The following is a 16,547-nucleotide window of genomic DNA, read 5'->3' on the forward strand; positions in this document are numbered from 1 at the left end:
ATCCGTTCCACGATCAACGCTGACGATGTCAGGGCCACACATCTCCGGCGTGGCAGCTCTGCATCACATGGACTACTCACGACACTCACGCAACATTCAAGCTCAGTCTCGACTCACCGCAGACTTCGCGCAGCACTGGCACTTGCAAGCTAATCTCAGCACGGACAACGATCATTAAATGACACGACCTCCGGTCTCGGAGGGGAGTGATGTGCCGGGTAGCCATGATACAACGCAAGATATTTGACAGATGCCTGAATCTCGCTTACAACATTTTCCAGATAAGCTTGCATATATACAAGTTCCCAACAACACTCGGACCGTCGGTCTACCGAGCAAATCCACCCGCTCGGTGGAAGATCTTCCCTTTGTCGTATACCTACAATGAGTGTTCCAATAGACGTATGCATAGTTAATTTATTACCATATTGATGGTTCGCTTCCGCGGCAGACTACTTGTCCGCCAATACATACCCTCGAACACATAAACATAACATGAAGATCTATAAACTATGGTCTGCATAATGTTACACTTGAAAATTTGATGTATGTTCGTAAACATATTGAGGATTTTCCTAAAATGTCGGACATACATAATAGAAATTCTAGGAACAAACACAAGCTTGTTGTGCCGATGAGTAGGTTACATAAGATACGAAATTCATTCGGATGTTTGTCTGTGCGCCTGTACAACAAAATCCCACAAGATGTTCAGAACCTACATATACATAGGTTTAAGAAAACTATTAAAGAACATCTGTGCAATAAAGTTTACTATAAAGTCAATGATTATCTAGAAGATTGCACAAAGTGGGAATGAGTTGTTCGCTCCGGGCATTTCAATATTGTAATAATTGTTATGTTATAATTACTTATTGTAAAAATGAATATTTAAAAAAATCTAATATTAAAAAAAAAAACTAATATTAAAAAAAAAAAAACATGCCCGCTGAGTTTCTTGCCAATTCTTCTCAGGACGGAGGCTAATTCTTGTGAATTGGCAGTAGTTCTTTTGACGTTCAACAAGTATGTACTTTCATTTATGTTGAATAAAACTTGTTTGATTTGATTTGATTTAACGTGTTAAGTTTTAACTTTGATCCATAGCACTGGTTATTAAAATAATTTAATATCCATAGCTTTGGACCTATGATGAATCGTTTATCAAATGGCTTTGACAGTTGACGTTATGAAGTATTTCGCCAAATGACATATGACATAAACAACAAAATAATGACATTTCCAATTTATCAAAAAAATGAAATTTCTATTTCGAGATATTTTGAGGTTTGCCGACCAATTTTCACAAACTAAGTAACCTAAAGTAACTGAAAAACATTTTCATTACCGTACTTAAACGTACTAAAATAATTATTTGATGTCAGTAACTTTCCACTGAAATGAATATTGTGAATAGTAGCAAATAAAATTATTTTGTAACAATTGTATCTTACGATGCGAGTGATCGTAAATGTTTGGTTGTACCAATGTCCTTTTACGATTTGCTATGTTAGCGAGGATCTCTTCGTTGTACCAGAGGAGAGAATATACAAATCTTTAGGTTTAAAGACTGGAGACTGTTGTGAGATAGGAATGGACGCTGATAATGTCAAGAAAAATTTATTAAAATTGAAAATAGATGCAACTTTTTTGCTGCCATTCGTGAAAGCCTGCATGGGTTCAGATGTCTTCCGAAAAAATTTATCATACAACTTAAACAGCATCTGCGGGTTCCCAAGGCACGGGACCGTAGTCCTCAAGTTAATACTTGAACCACCAGATAAAGAAATCATTGATTACGCTTGGTGAGTTAAATAATTAATTTTTATATTTATCACCTGTTGTAATAATCACATGTTATCAGAAAGTACATTTTATTTTATTCAATTTACAGCTAACAAATGTGAATTTTGTTATATATGCGGTTAGAATTCTAATTCAAAATACAATATACAATATGTAATAGATTATAAAGATTTTTATTGACTACATTAACTTATTACATTGATAATGTTTGTAGCAAATATAGCCATAAATGGAATTTGAATTGTGTTATTGCATTAAATATTGTTAAATTTGCATTATTACTACTATACTTATAAGCTTCTCTTGCGAATTCAGGACCACATCAGTTAAACTATTCCAAATTTATGCAATAATTTTTAAAGGACATCGGGCACCTTTGTATGGGACACTTACCTACAGCGAACAAAAATGAAATTAGGTCTGGTGGATAGGCAATTGAATCTAGTTTACAATGGTATAGGTCCCATATCTGTGAGCCGTGGGAATAAGGAGAAACTGGACATTAAAAAAATATATTTTTTTTTACTTTTTTGTGCAATAATTCAAGAGGAAAAAAGGAATAAAAAAAACATGTTTTTCTCTTTACTTTTATTTTGCCGCATCCAAATCTACAAGAGTTTCGTCTAAAAACGCCGCAGGTGCGTGAAATTCTTCTTGATATATAGCCCAAGATAAAAAGTATACCACACTGGCGATGTGCGCGCAACTCCCTACAGTGCGGCGGCCGTGTATACAGGAACAGTAATACCCTTCGAGGCTTTGTCTTCCTTGCAATGCCGGATTTATTAGTATATATGTATAATAGCGTTTTGCTCTTATGTGACGAGACTGTATTCTGCCTCGTATTAATATTTTATTTTCTACCAACTCTCTGCGATGGTATAATTCCATTATATACACTCCGTTTGGCCGCATGTGTTCATGGCAATAAGATTTGGCCAATTTCAAATGGTATATTCCCAAGGTAAATAAAAATAGCTCGTCGTAAGTTAATTGTGGAAAATCTCTTAATTCGGGATGACGAAGGACTGCGTTGTAGTAAGATAAGCTAGCTACCTGCGCGAGCGCAACCAAACCTGTTTTACGACAATGGGCGAGAAAGAGAACGCAACATGCACACCCACTTATCGGATATCAGTCAGGTTGACTTTACGAAAATACCACGGAGTGATATTTTAACTTACTGAGCGGTCATATTTAGTAATTAGGACAAATAGTCAACTTAAAATATGAATTTCATTTTACTTTTATTTCCATTTTCCCATTGTTATGAATTAAAATAACCACATAATATTAAATATGATTGGAAGCACTATGATTTAAAAGTGTTTTGGTTTATGTTCGCGACTTTAAAAAAAGCGGGTAAAAAACGCCCAATGATCTTTACAGTTGAAATATTTAGTTTGCATTATCAATGTGTTTTATTGCTAAATAACATTTGGAGATACTCAACAACATTTCAATAATTAGTTTACGTAACTTTTCATAAGGATAAAGCCTTGATACTCTCTTTGACACATAAGCTGATGTGGTAAACAAGGGAATATGATCAATAATAGTTATCACATTAGTATTTATTTATTTATTACTTCTAGTGTATATCCAATGAATGCAGTTGAACCGTAATTAAGCATTCTCATTTTCATTTCCAAAGTTTAGAGTCCTTTTCATCCATTCAATTTGTTTTCATTTAATTTATTTATTAGATAAGTTCTTTTGTTGATTGTGTACAAAAGAAAATATTTTTTTTAATAACAAATAACACAATAACACTAAGGCTAAAGCTATTTTGTTCAAAGACAAAGAAGATCTGTTGACAAATGAGAAAATGGTGCTAGCTGTTTTGTGTTTCCCTATTTATATGTACATAGTATATTATTATTTTAATACTTCCTTAAAAAAAATTCTATTATTTCTTCGGATAAAATACATCTTTTGTTTTTTCTTCTTCTTCTTTTAGATAATTTGGCTCCAACGCCTTTGGCATTGATTTTGCCAATGTCAAAGTATTTACAAAAATAACAGGTGCTTAGAGAGGGAAAAAATTACTAAATCTAAATACAAGTAAATTTGGTCGGTTTTTCCATACGCGAATCTGTGGTTTTAAGAACAGCACAAACAAATATATGTTAGACTAACTACTTTAGAGATAAATATTATTAGCAGATAAAAATTTACACAGAATATTTACATGTTTAGAATAGACTAAAGTTAATAAACAATTAATATTAATAGGTCGGGGAATGTCATTGGGAAGGATATCATAAAGAGGGGATACGATATTGGGGCAGTCGAAGAAAATGTGATCCAGGGTACCCTCATCTAATCCACACTCACAAAGAGAATGGTCACGGACTCTAATTTTGGCAAGAAAAACAGGGGAGCAAACATGGCCAAGTCTAAGACGGATTATAGCTGAGACAATTTTTTTAGGAAGATGGCAGTGGGAGGAAAACCAAGGCTTAGAGGGCAGGGTCGGTTGCAAGTTACCATAATGCTTACCTACTGACTGACGAGAAATCTGCCAGCTTTCATTCCAAGATTGAAGCATATCAGATTTTGCCAGAGAATGTAAATCTCGAGTAAAAATTTTGTTATACTTGTTACAGCCCATAACAACAGCCTCCTTGGCACAGGAGTCAGCAAGCTCATTCCCACAAATTCCGCTATGACTTGGGATCCAGACGAGAGTGACATCAAGTCCGGAGCAGTGACATTGAAAAAGAGTTTCTTTAATTTTTAATATAATTTCAAAATTGACTTTTGAATGCGATGGAAATTTAGTTATGTCTTGAAGACAACTTAAGGAGTCCGAAAAAATTACCGATTTACTTAGACCGCGGGTTTTAATAAAAAGAGCTGCTTCTAAAAGAGCAACAGCTTCACCAGAGTACACAGAGGAAGTCTGAGGGAGTTTGTATTTTAGGGAGATTTTAAACTTGGGGATCCATACCGCAGCACCTACAGGACCATTTTGGGATAGTTTAGATGCATCAGTGAATAGGTGATAATGATTAGGCCATTGTAGTTGTACTATGTTCTGAAATTGTAAATTTGCTACTGGGGAGTCTTTATGGATCCCAATATTCAAGAAGGTAGTGGGACGAAATAAAAGACAGTCAAAAGAGAAAAGAAAGAGGGGGAATTTATCATATTGAAAAATTGGAGAAGCTAAATTTTGCAGTTTCTTATACGAGTTGACAAGAGGAGGTACAGATTTATGACGCCAGTATCTAGAGGTTTCGGTCAGTTGAGCAAGTTGGGAAAGTAGAGCTAAAAGGGGGTGGTTTGAGAGAGAAATTACTTTGTAGAAAAATCTATCAGCTAGAAACTGTCTACGCAAGGCTAAAGGAGGTTCAAAACATTCAACTTGTAGGGCATTTATAGGGGAAGATTTCATGGCGCCAGAGATGATTCTGAGGCATTTTGATTGAATACGATTTAGTTTTGTAAGTGCCATTTTATTACAAGGCTCCAAAACAAAGCAACCATAGTCAAAGTGACTTCTAATTAAAGCATTATAAAGAAGCTTCTGGCTGTAAGGATGTGAACCCCACTTAACACCGGAGAGTGCGCGTAGAACATTGATGCTCTTCTCAACTTTATTGCAGATATAGTTTAAATGGTGAACACCGGAGAGTTTAGAATCCAAGAGAATGCCCAAAAACTTAACTTTACTCAAGACTGGAATAGATTGGTTACAAATTTCAATATTTATTTCAGGGATAACTCTCTTACGGGAGAAAGCAACCGCAGAACATTTAGGGATGGACAGGGATAAGCAGTGATCATTCAACCAAGAATTCAGGTTAAACAAAGCAGAATTTAGACAATTACAAGCTTGTGAGAAAGAATTAGATATGGTATAGAGGGCAATATCGTCAGCATATTGGAGGATACGGCAAAAACGGTTCACAGTAGTATCTAAAATAGCAGTGTAAATATTATAAAGCAGAGGACTGAGAACAGAACCCTGAGGTAGACCTTTCCAGGTTCGATGAGAAGAATTTTCACCTAAGATGCGAACTATAATAGATCTGTCATAAAACAAATTGAAGATAAAATTCACAATTCTAGGAGGCATATTCAGGTTAATAAGTTTTTGTCTAAGTAAATGAAGGTCGACATTGTCGTATGCAGAGGAAATATCTAGAAAAACTGCTATAACATGACGATTTTGAGAGAATGCAACACGAATATCTGAAGTGAGGAGGCTCAGGCTGTCCAATGTTCCGTAACCTCGTCTAAAGCCAAACTGACTATTAGGGAGAATAGACCTGTTTTCAACTATCCATTCTAGACGATTTTTTATCAAATGTTCCATAATTTTAGCTAGCACACTCGAGAGAGCAATAGGTCTATATGAACAAGATTGAGCTGGATCCTTGCCTGGTTTTAGAATTGGGATTATCAATTGAGTTTTCCATGAGGCTGGAATAGAACTGGAGAGAAATATATGATTTAAAAGGTTTAGAAAGATTTTTTTAGAAGAGTCAGATAATTTTTTTATAAAAGAGTACGGGAAGCCATCTATACCTGGGGCTGAATCTCGGAGGTTGTCAAGAACACAGCATAGTTCTGCAAATGAGAAGCTGGAATTCATGGGGTCATTAGAGGCGGAGGAGGGAATTAAGGGACAAGGTTTAAAAGGCACAAAGGGTGGGCAGAGTTTGGAGATAAAATCAGGAAGCCAAGACAAGGAATTAGAATTAATATTATTATCAGATTGTGATTTACGAAATGCTTTTATTTTTTTCCATATCAAGGAGGCAGGAGTTCTTGGGGAGAGAGACTCGCAAAAATTACGCCAAGCAAGAGATTTCTTTTGTCGCAAAAATCTTTTAGAGATGGCCGAAATTTTCTGAAATTCTAGGAAATTCTCTAAAGAGAGAATTTTAGAAAATTCAGACTCAGCCTCCTTGCGTTTTTGGACTATTTGGGAGCATTCAGCATCCCACCATGCTGGTGAGGGAATTTTATTTGAAGCTGAATTCTTTAAGGGAATGGTTAGTTCGGCAGCGGAGGATAAAATGGAACAAAATTCTAGGTACAAAAATAGAGTATTTTCATCATTTGCATCAGGAAGAGATTCAAGATTATTTTGAACTAAAGATGAATACTTTTGCCAGTCGGCCTTGTTAAGTCTGAATTTCAAAAGGGGTTCATATGGAATTGAAGATGGGATGGAAGAATCGGCTAGAGTTAGTAATATTGGAAGATGATCACTGCCATGGGAGTTGGACAGAACAGACCAAGAAATCGAGTTAACTAAAGAGGGAGAGGACAAGGACAGGTCTGGGGCACTTGGACTTTGGGATGGGGATACTCTACGGGTGGGAGTTCCATCATTAAGTAGACACAAATTTAATTCATCAAGTTTATCAAGAAATAATGAGGAATTTGAGTCACATAACTCAGAACCCCACATTGTATGGCGTATATTAAAATCTCCTAAGACTAAGAGAGGACATGGAAGAGAGGTTAAGAGTGTCGAAAATTCTAGAATAAGGTTACTGTTAGGGTGAGGGATGTACACTGAGACCACTGTGATGTTAAAGCAGCGAACTGCCACAATGTTAATTGCTGAGGAATGAGGAGGAAGGGTAATGCGAGAAAAAGATATATTTCTTCTGACCAAGATAGCAGTTCCTGCCCAGCCGTCGTCTCTGTCATCGCGGAGACACGAGAACCCGGGCACCCTAAGCAGAGTATCCGGTCTCAACCATGACTCCGCAACAGCAAAGAGGACAGGGTTATATTGATTAGATAGATAAATTATTTCTTGTTTTTTATTTCTGATACTACGACAGTTCCATTGTAGGACCTTCGTCATTATGCTTTGGTTGAGAGTTGACGAGACTAGAGATTAAAGCGTGAATCTGAATCAAGACGTTGTTCGGTAGTATATCATTGAATTTTGATAAAATATTTAGAAGCAGCATTGACATTAATTCCGCGAGATTATCATTTGTAGCAGGGGCACAGGGGGTGGGAGTGCTAAGAGCACAACCATTGGGTAAACAAGAGTTAGGAGGGCTAATAATATCATTGTGAGCATGACGATCATAAGACTTGGAAAGTATTGGTTTAGACGATTTTTCAATAAAAACAGTTTTTTTGTATGAAGTTGACGGAGTATGACGAGAAGATGAGGGGGAGGAAGACGGGAGGGTATTCGAAGATGGAGCTGATCGGCTCAGGAAGATAGGTTTTTGGGGAAGAGAAGAATTGGCAACATCGGCATAGGAGGTGCGGACTGAAGGAAATCTGCGAGCTGCCTCAATATAACTAATATTTTCTTCAGACATAACCATCTTAATTGATCTTTGACGGGCATGTTCGGGGCATTTCGGGTCAGAGGCGGGATGACAACCAGAGCAGAACAAGCAGGTTATGTTATTTTCTGAAACACTACAAGAATTACCTTCATGGGGGCCTGCGCATCGAGAGCAGCGGGCTTGCGATCGACATTGATCACGAATGTGCCCAAAACGACAACACTTTAAACACTGAATAGTGGGAAGAGTATATATGTTTACAGGGAGGGAAACGCTGCAACAATATACATGTTTAGGAAGAACTTGCCCAAGAAAAGAGAGGACAACTGTACCCGTCGGTTCCCATACTGTTTTTCCATCTATTTTCTTTTTCTTATTCATTCTTCTGGCTTTAATGACGGTGGTTGAAACAGACCGACACTCAATCCATGAGACTAGGTCCTCAAGAGACCACTCTACAGGAATTTGTCTCACGACACCCATCCTGGTAACTTGAAAGCGTGGAATAATTGCTGACAATTTGTTAGATGAAAGTAATGGGTTTGTTAAAAATGAATTCGCTTCGTTATATGTTTTAAAAATAATAGCAGCCCTATTTCTACCCATGTTTTTAATTTCATCTATCCCTGAGATCTTACCATTGTAAATAATTTGAGCAATTTTAAGGGTACGGGTGTGGTTCGAAACTGGGGCAAAGTCACCATCTGAACGAGATACATGGACAACAAAAGGGCCAGAGTCAGTTTCAGAGTAATTAAGAACTGAATTGTTATCAAAACCTGGCCGGGTGTAGGTATGTTGATTAGAGGCAGCTGCCGGTAAATGTGGAGCTGATCTTTTTTCTGGGACGCTTAATACGTCTTCCGCAGGGCGTTTTTGTGAAGCTTTTACAGGAGAATTAAGTATTAGAGAAAGATCGTCCATCTCTGAATCTAAAGAAGACCTCCCTCTGTCCGGCGGGACATTTTCGCCCACCGAGGACGACATTGACATAAAAAATACACTTACCAGTTAAATGAAACTTAAACTAATCCACCACCAACAAAAATAGGGCAACACAATTCTTAAAAACACAGAAAAAACGGGAAAAACACTAAAAATAATCGAAACGCGTGTGATCTGACAGATGTCCAACTACCCTCCTAGCTTTTGTTTTTTGTGGACTGAAAAGACAATTTTTTAATTACTGTTACAACATTATTAATGCAAGATGGGAACTGTATGTGTAGTTTGAATGATGATACAGCTCCTTTCTCTAATAAGAATTGGTTTTTACACTTTTTACTGTTTAGAATATTTGAACTTTAACCATGTCAAAAAGAAGGTATTTGAATTTGATGATAAAAATGTCAACGATTATCGTGTTATCTAATTACAGGAATGAAAGGATCGTTAGATTAGTTTGGATGAGACTAGAAATAGAAAATGCCTTTTCTTGGTTATCTACTTTAGGTGGTGCTTACTCTGCCTTAGGAGATTATTTTGAAGACTGTGTAAGTAGTTTATATTTTCTTCAATAACTCAACTCCCTTGCAATTAGAATTGCAAGCTTATTAAAAAAAAAAAAAACACCACACAACACTAACTCACCAGTTTAATAATTTGTTTTCACTGTGAAGTTCTTGTTTTTTAATTATTTTAGTGCATATGGAACGATATTTCAGCAGCGGTAGGTAGCTGTTATTTAACACTGTATCAATTAACCCCGAGATGAGAGGTGAAATTGAAATTACAATTGTTTTTGAATCAGCTTTTCCACTTATCAAATGAGTCCTTATAAATATATAATTTTTTGTTGGGAGTAACAATGCATATTGTAGACTTAAAAGCCCCTTAGATTAGTACAAATATGGCAGTTTTTTTTTTATTGCCCTTGTCGACAGACGAGCGTACGGCCACCACCCTGCCTATTTCTGCCGTGAAGCAGTAATGCGTTTCGGTTTGAAGGGTGGGGCAGCCGTTGTAACTATACTTGAGACCTTAGAACTTGTATCTCAAGGTAGGTGGCGCATTTACGTTGTGGATGTCTATGGGCTCCAGTAACCACTTAACACCAGGTGGGCTGTGAGCTCGTCCACCCATCTAAGCAATAAAAAAAAATAAACCTGATGGTGAGTGGTTACCATCACCCACGGATACGCATAAATACATAATAATTGAACAATGTTCAACAGAAAATTGGTTCTTGAAAAATAATTAAACTAATTAAGGTTTCTAATCCAACAGGCAGAAGAAGCAGGCAGAATATCTATAAGACAATACAAACTATCGAAAATGTTAGGAGACGAAAGCTTAGCGGCCCGGAGTAGACTATATTCAGCACTGTCATACTCGCAGAAAGGACACCTACATTTATCAAGGCATATAGTACGCAATGTAGCCGAGTTCGCTAGAATAACGAATGATAAACGTTTGTTCAGAATGTGCCAGGGAGTTTGGGCGAAATTAAAATATTTAAAGTCACTAAAGAAACAGGGTAAACACCATGTGAATGGTAAGATTAGTGCGTAACATGAATTTTTTAAATTTTCTAGTTTGCATCTGATGAAATTGTAGAAAGTTTTGAAAATTTGTTTTCTTCTTTTCTTCTGTATCTCGTTTCTTTGTAGTCCATGGATATTTTTAGAACTTCTATTATTACCTACGTTTTAACCCTTTGACTGCGATGTGGGTCATCGGTGCCCTAAGTCGATTTCTGTTACTAAAGCGCCCAAATATCTAGTAGACTCTCGGAAAAACGAATCCGAAGATACTAAGTATGAATTATATTTCTAAGAGACCCAAAAATACTGAAACACATTAAAAACAAAAGAAGGCAAAGTTATAACAGAAATCGATATCATTACTTGAGTGGGCCACGTGGGACACCGGTGACCCACATGACAGTCATAGGGTTAATGCAGCAACTACGTCATTCACAATTTTTACCATATACTTATATGGATTTGAAAAATAATCAAATTTTAGAAAAAATGTCTACATTTTATATTAACAATTATTGGGTAAATATTTTAAGATTATTTTAAAATACAATCAGAGAAACCAGTGTCTATTACAATTCAATAAACAATTTGATTTTTAAAATAAATAATAAATTATGTGGGAATAATAGGGTATTTGATTGAATTAAAGATATATAGAACTATATAAACTATTCTGAGAGGTTGTAAATTGAATGTTGTATACTTTCAGCAAAAGTGTACCTTATTTATAACTCTCAACAAATATATATTGTATATTTCCCGTATTCCTGTATGTAATTTATTATGAAACTAAATATCTTCTATCTCCTTCTTCTGTATATCTATATATATAAAAATGAATTGCTGTTCGTTAGTCTCGCTAAAACTCGAGAACGGCTGGACCGATTTAGGTAATTTAGGTCTTGAATTATTCGTGGAAGTCCAGAGAAGGTTTAAAAGGTGAATAAATATGAAAATGCTCGGAATGATATAAAAATAACAATTTTGTTTTTCTTTCGATATGTCCCCCGTCGGACGGATTCCTTTTGTTTGTTTTAAGTTTATTTTATAAAAAGATTAGGTCTTTTATTTATCGATTGAGGCAATACGAAACCTGCCTGGTCAACTAGTCATCGATATAAATCAATTAAGACCATAGTTATCTAAACTGTCTGGTGATGTCACAAATCATAGTTTAGCTGTTAACCATAGTTCATTAATGACTAACAACATTATTCCTGCTCAGAAGTGATTTTAGTATATTAAACATAATGAAAAAATTGGTACACATTTATTGCATGTTTTAATTGTGAAAACTTACCATCTTTTTTTAAAATTATATAGGTACTGAATATGTAAGAAATCGTAAGTTAAATACTTCAATGAAAAATTTGGAATTATTTCCATAAAACAGTCAAATATCCTATATATCGAATTTAAGCAAAAAAATGATAATAGAACTATCAATAATAATGTTCTATAGGACGTAATGGAAATTTGGTGCTCAAAAATGAAAACATTAAATATGGATTTTCTTTGAATATAATTTAAAGGAAGATAAAAAAGGTAAAGAAAACATCTGATTTTAAAATAGTCAATTTTGTATTTCAGCCGTTTTTATGTTTGTTCCGCGACTTCTTTTTTTTAAGTATGGCAATTGGATTATTGTGACGCCACGCCACTGTAGCCACTGTCAAGCTTATAAAAATATAAATTTTTTAAGTAAATACATCTTCTGTTATTTGAAAAATGCCATATTCATCTTGGCTTTCATCTTTCCACATTTGTGCACTACCACAGATTATAAACAGCTACTACCGATAATACACATTTTAATCTGAACAAACACTAAATAAAACAATTCAAGCAACTTCGCGCCAAAACCGCTCGCCACGCACTTAAATAACAATATTCGTAAAAACAAACACGATAAAAACCGTCACAGGCAATTAATTAATGTACTACAGTCGTATACAATTCATATACAATGTCTATATAAAACATGGAGCTTTATTCTGCCAATTTTCAACGAATTGTTCTCGCAACGACTTAAAGTTTGCGTGAAACGAAATCTTCCCTTTAAAACGGGGACCAACACGTAGGTACCACATTCTAAATTTATTTTATAGCAAACACTCAAAGCACTTATGAAACTACAGCAGGCTTATGGTAGGCAGCGGCTTGGCTCTGCCCCTGGCGTTGCTGACGTCCATGAGCGACGGTGACCACTTACCATCAGGTGGGCCGCATGCTCGTCTGCCTACAAAGGCAATAAAAAAAAAGCAGGAGTTGAAATCTACCGTTGTAAGATCATTTTAGGTTAAGGATTAGCGTAATATTTTTAATAGTTGTCACGGAGTAAACTTGCTATAGTTAAAACTAGCCTCACGATTGACCACGGTCCACTAGTGGTTCTTGGATTGTCCATGTAGAATATTATAACACCAAATTGCCTATGAATTTCATTTATTCATGGCTGTTGTATATTCCAGAAATGCACAGTAGTATGGAATATATCAACTTTTTTAAATACGTAATTTGGGTACTACCTGAGAATTTTTTTTTGTTCCTAATAGATCTACTATGAGGTGTTTCAGGATTTGGGACACCCTGTGTAACTCAATATCATCCTAGATGTCACTTAAACCAAATAGCATTTCACCCCTCGATGAGGTGACAACGAATAACACTGGACTTAAACCGTTTTTTTTTTCTTACCTAAGCTGGTACCCTTGAGAGGCTATTCCAGCGTAACCTTAACTAGTAGGTGAGCTCACGGGGCTCAAACCTGACGACGTTGCTAACACGAACCCTAGCAAGAGCCGTGCTTCGCAGAATCTACCACCGGATCGGAAACGCGACCCACTGAGAAGATCCTGCGAGAAACTCAGTGGGCTGTGTCTGAGGGTTAATGGTGACCGGTGCTTGAAGTACCTAAAAGCACCGTTAGTGGATCGGTAGGATCCGAAATGACGTGTTTTGGGCGACGTCGACTGCTTTCCATTCTTTCCGCAGGATCGGGAATGTAGTTACCGGCGGCCACGATGAGAGTGTTTTCGTGTCGTGCCGCTTTATCGAAGTGGGGACTTACACCGTAAAAGTATAGTTTTGATAATTTTTGGTTGTGTCTGCGATACGCGAAAATTTCAGTGGTTTACTCCGGGATCGCTATTAGTAAATATGAAAATCGGGAGCTTTGGGCTCGATTATCCAGTTACACAATAAAAAAAGGGTTCCTGCATTTTTTTAATATCGCATTGCTCATGTTCAGCATTCAAATCTAATCTAAATTCTCTAAAATGTGAATTGGGACGTTTTTCATATCATATTATAAAATAAGAACCATATAATTCGTATGGTTTAATAGGGTAGACAATCAATGAATGTCTGGTGACGTGAGCTTGTCCATCAATCTACACTAATGAAAAAAAATGGAAGAGACACAATTTTGTAGTAGTCCAGTTGGGCGATAATTAGTATGGATGATAGAAGTAAGGGCGCCATCTCTGTGTATTAGAAAGTGTCCGTTGAAAGGGAGAAAATTAAGATGGCGCCACTGTAGCAAGTGGAAAGATTTTAAAAATAACGCCATAAACTATACTTCACTCTGTTTAAAACTGCTTCATATCTATTTATCTATCTATATATGAGTCGACTATTATCAAAGCCGGCAATGTGACTTTTGGACAATTATTGGTAAATTAGAAAAACGAATTATTGACTTTGTATTCCATTGGCAGTCACAAAACTCTTCTGAACGACATCTTAGATAAATAACAGGATAAGTATTAACCTTTATTTAATGCAGGTTTTGAACCGTATTCTTTGAAGGAGACGATTATATTCAAATCAATCTGTATTGACATATCAATAACATTTTTTTGTCCAAATGCACAGATTGCCACCTTTGATACTAGACGACTCATATATAAAAATGAATTGCTGTTCGTTAGTCTCGCTAAAACTCGAGAACGGCTGGACCGATTTGGCTAATTTTGGTCTTGAATTATTTGTGGAAGTCCAGAGAAGGTTTAAAAGGTAGATAAATATGAAAATGCTCGGAATTAAATAAAAATAACAATTTTGTTTTTTCTTTGATGTGTCCGCCATCGGGCGGATCCCTTTTGTTTTAAGTTTATTTTATACAAAAGTTAGGTAATTTATTTATCGATTGAGGCACTACGAAGTCTGTCGGGTCAGCTAGTGATTCATATGATTTCCATTTTCTACACTAGCGGTATTTCGGCGAGTCTTCCAGCAATAACTTACAGGTGGACACTTCAATTTGCCCTCTATAAAAGATGTTCCTCCTTACCTCTACCCTCCATGGGGATAAGTAAAACATCACAGATTCTCTAAATACGCACTTGTTTATTTTGTATTCCACAAATTGTTTATTGAAATCACAAGAAAAATATTATTATGTACCTACATTGTCGTTAATCCAAATGTGATTTATTTGTTAATTTGTTGGTGCTGTAAATAAATCATTTTTCGAAATAAATTACAGTGTGTTTTATTAACAAGGCCCTTGGCTCTCCGTATACATACATACGTGTATACCGTAGTGGGGGGAATCGGGACCCTTTCCAATTTGAAGTCGTCGTGGTCTAAAGGATAAGACGTCCGGTGCGTTCGTATATAGCGATGCAACGGTGTTCGAATCCCGCAGGCGGGTACCAATTTTTCTAATGAAATACGTACTTAACAATTGTTCACGATTGACTTCCACGGTGAAGGAATAACATCGTGTAATAAAAATCAAACCCGCAAATTTATAATTTGCGTAATTACTGGTGGTAGGACCTGTTGTGAGTCCGCACGGGTAGGTACCACCGTCCCGCCTATTTATGCCGTGAAGCAGTAATGCATTTCGGTTTGAAGGGCACATCTAGGCAATAAAAAATAATAATAATTCAACCACCAATAAAATTGAAATTAAAATGGTTCCGGGGGCTTACATTTTTATATACGGTGCGTTATTCTACATGGTTCATTACAAAACATAGGTACACAAAAACAAAAAAAATAGCTTGACCCGATTCACTTGGCTTTGGGGTGAATCAGGTTACGTATACATTCCGATAGAGGCACCCGTCACGTGCGGACGTGCTCATCGTCCACTCGATCGCCCGGTCTTTGTCGCCCGGCTTTTGTTAGCCCGGCCATTGTTCGCGCGGCCTGTGTTCGTGATACATCTGCCGACCAAGTGTGTTTCCTGGAAGCTTTTATTTGTTTTGTTTTAGTTATTTTTGTGTTCGTGGAACATTTGCCGACAAAGTGTTTTCCTGCAAGTATTTATTTGTTTTGTTTCTTTTTGTAATTTCTGTTTTGTTGTGCTTTTTCTTTGTCCTGTAGTAATCGCGCCGCATTGCCACCTGTGTTCAATAGAACCGCTCAGGTCCGAGAAGTTGGGGCCTCGCCGCAAGGCGAGTGTTTTCAAGACCCGGGGCCGCCCCACCTGGGTACTCAGCGATCATGGACGCTGTATTCGCGGAATTCCTCCGACTTCGCCACCCACAGCTCGCCTCAGAGTTTCTGGCCTTCAAGGCCAATCACACTGCGAGCCCTCTCGAGGACTCCGCCGCGCTCGCTGCTCCTGCGTCGCCTGTACCTGCGTGCAGAGCTTCTGCATTGAGCACCACAGCCTCTGTCGTGCCTGCCGCTTCCGTGTCGCCTATACTGGCGAGAAAAGCTGCTGCGTCGTCCGCCGTGACCATCGTTTCAGCTGAGCGATCATCCGCGGCCTCCGTCGCGCCCTCTAAAACACCTACACTTGCTCGTAGGTCGCCTGCACCCGCCTCCTCGTGCTCCGACTCTGACTCGGACATGGAGGTCGACCTCGCCCCCGCCTCATCGACGGATGGATTCACCCTGGTACAGAAGGGTAAGAAGCGTGCCGCGGAGTCTCGAGCTCCCGCGGCCGCTAAAATTAGCAAAGCCGTGAACGCGACGCGCCCCCGCCCTCAGACTCCCGTTGCGCCCCCAGCCCGTGCCACTC

At 37.4% G+C, this 16,547-nt stretch overlaps 1 protein-coding gene across 1 annotated transcript; it reads left to right on the forward strand.

Annotated features, from left to right (window-relative positions):
* The first annotated feature begins 1,238 nt into the window (after window positions 1–1,238).
* LOC101741676 (uncharacterized protein F58A4.6) lies at window positions 1,239–15,050 on the forward strand. Its single transcript, XM_012692803.4, has 3 exons — window positions 1,239–1,805; window positions 9,463–9,577; window positions 10,311–15,050. The coding sequence occupies exons 1-3, from the start codon at window positions 1,456–1,458 to the stop codon at window positions 10,593–10,595; spliced, it is 750 nt and encodes a 249-aa protein (XP_012548257.2). The 5' UTR covers window positions 1,239–1,455; the 3' UTR covers window positions 10,596–15,050.
* The last annotated feature ends 1,497 nt before the right edge of the window (window positions 15,051–16,547 follow it).

Source organism: Bombyx mori, chromosome 16, assembly GCF_030269925.1.
Source record: "Bombyx mori chromosome 16, ASM3026992v2".
Classification (NCBI taxonomy): Eukaryota; Metazoa; Arthropoda; class Insecta; order Lepidoptera; family Bombycidae; genus Bombyx; species Bombyx mori.

Excerpts from the sequence above, each read along its gene's own strand:
- LOC101741676 (XM_012692803.4), top strand. The coding sequence starts at position 1,456 with ATGCGAGTGATCGTAAATGTTTGGTTGTACCAATGTCCTTTTACGATT. Across the intron at positions 1,806-9,462 it reads GAAATCATTGATTACGCTTG|GAATGAAAGGATCGTTAGAT; the intron begins GTGAGTTAAATA and ends ATCTAATTACAG. Across the intron at positions 9,578-10,310 it reads GAGATTATTTTGAAGACTGT|GCAGAAGAAGCAGGCAGAAT; the intron begins GTAAGTAGTTTA and ends CTAATCCAACAG.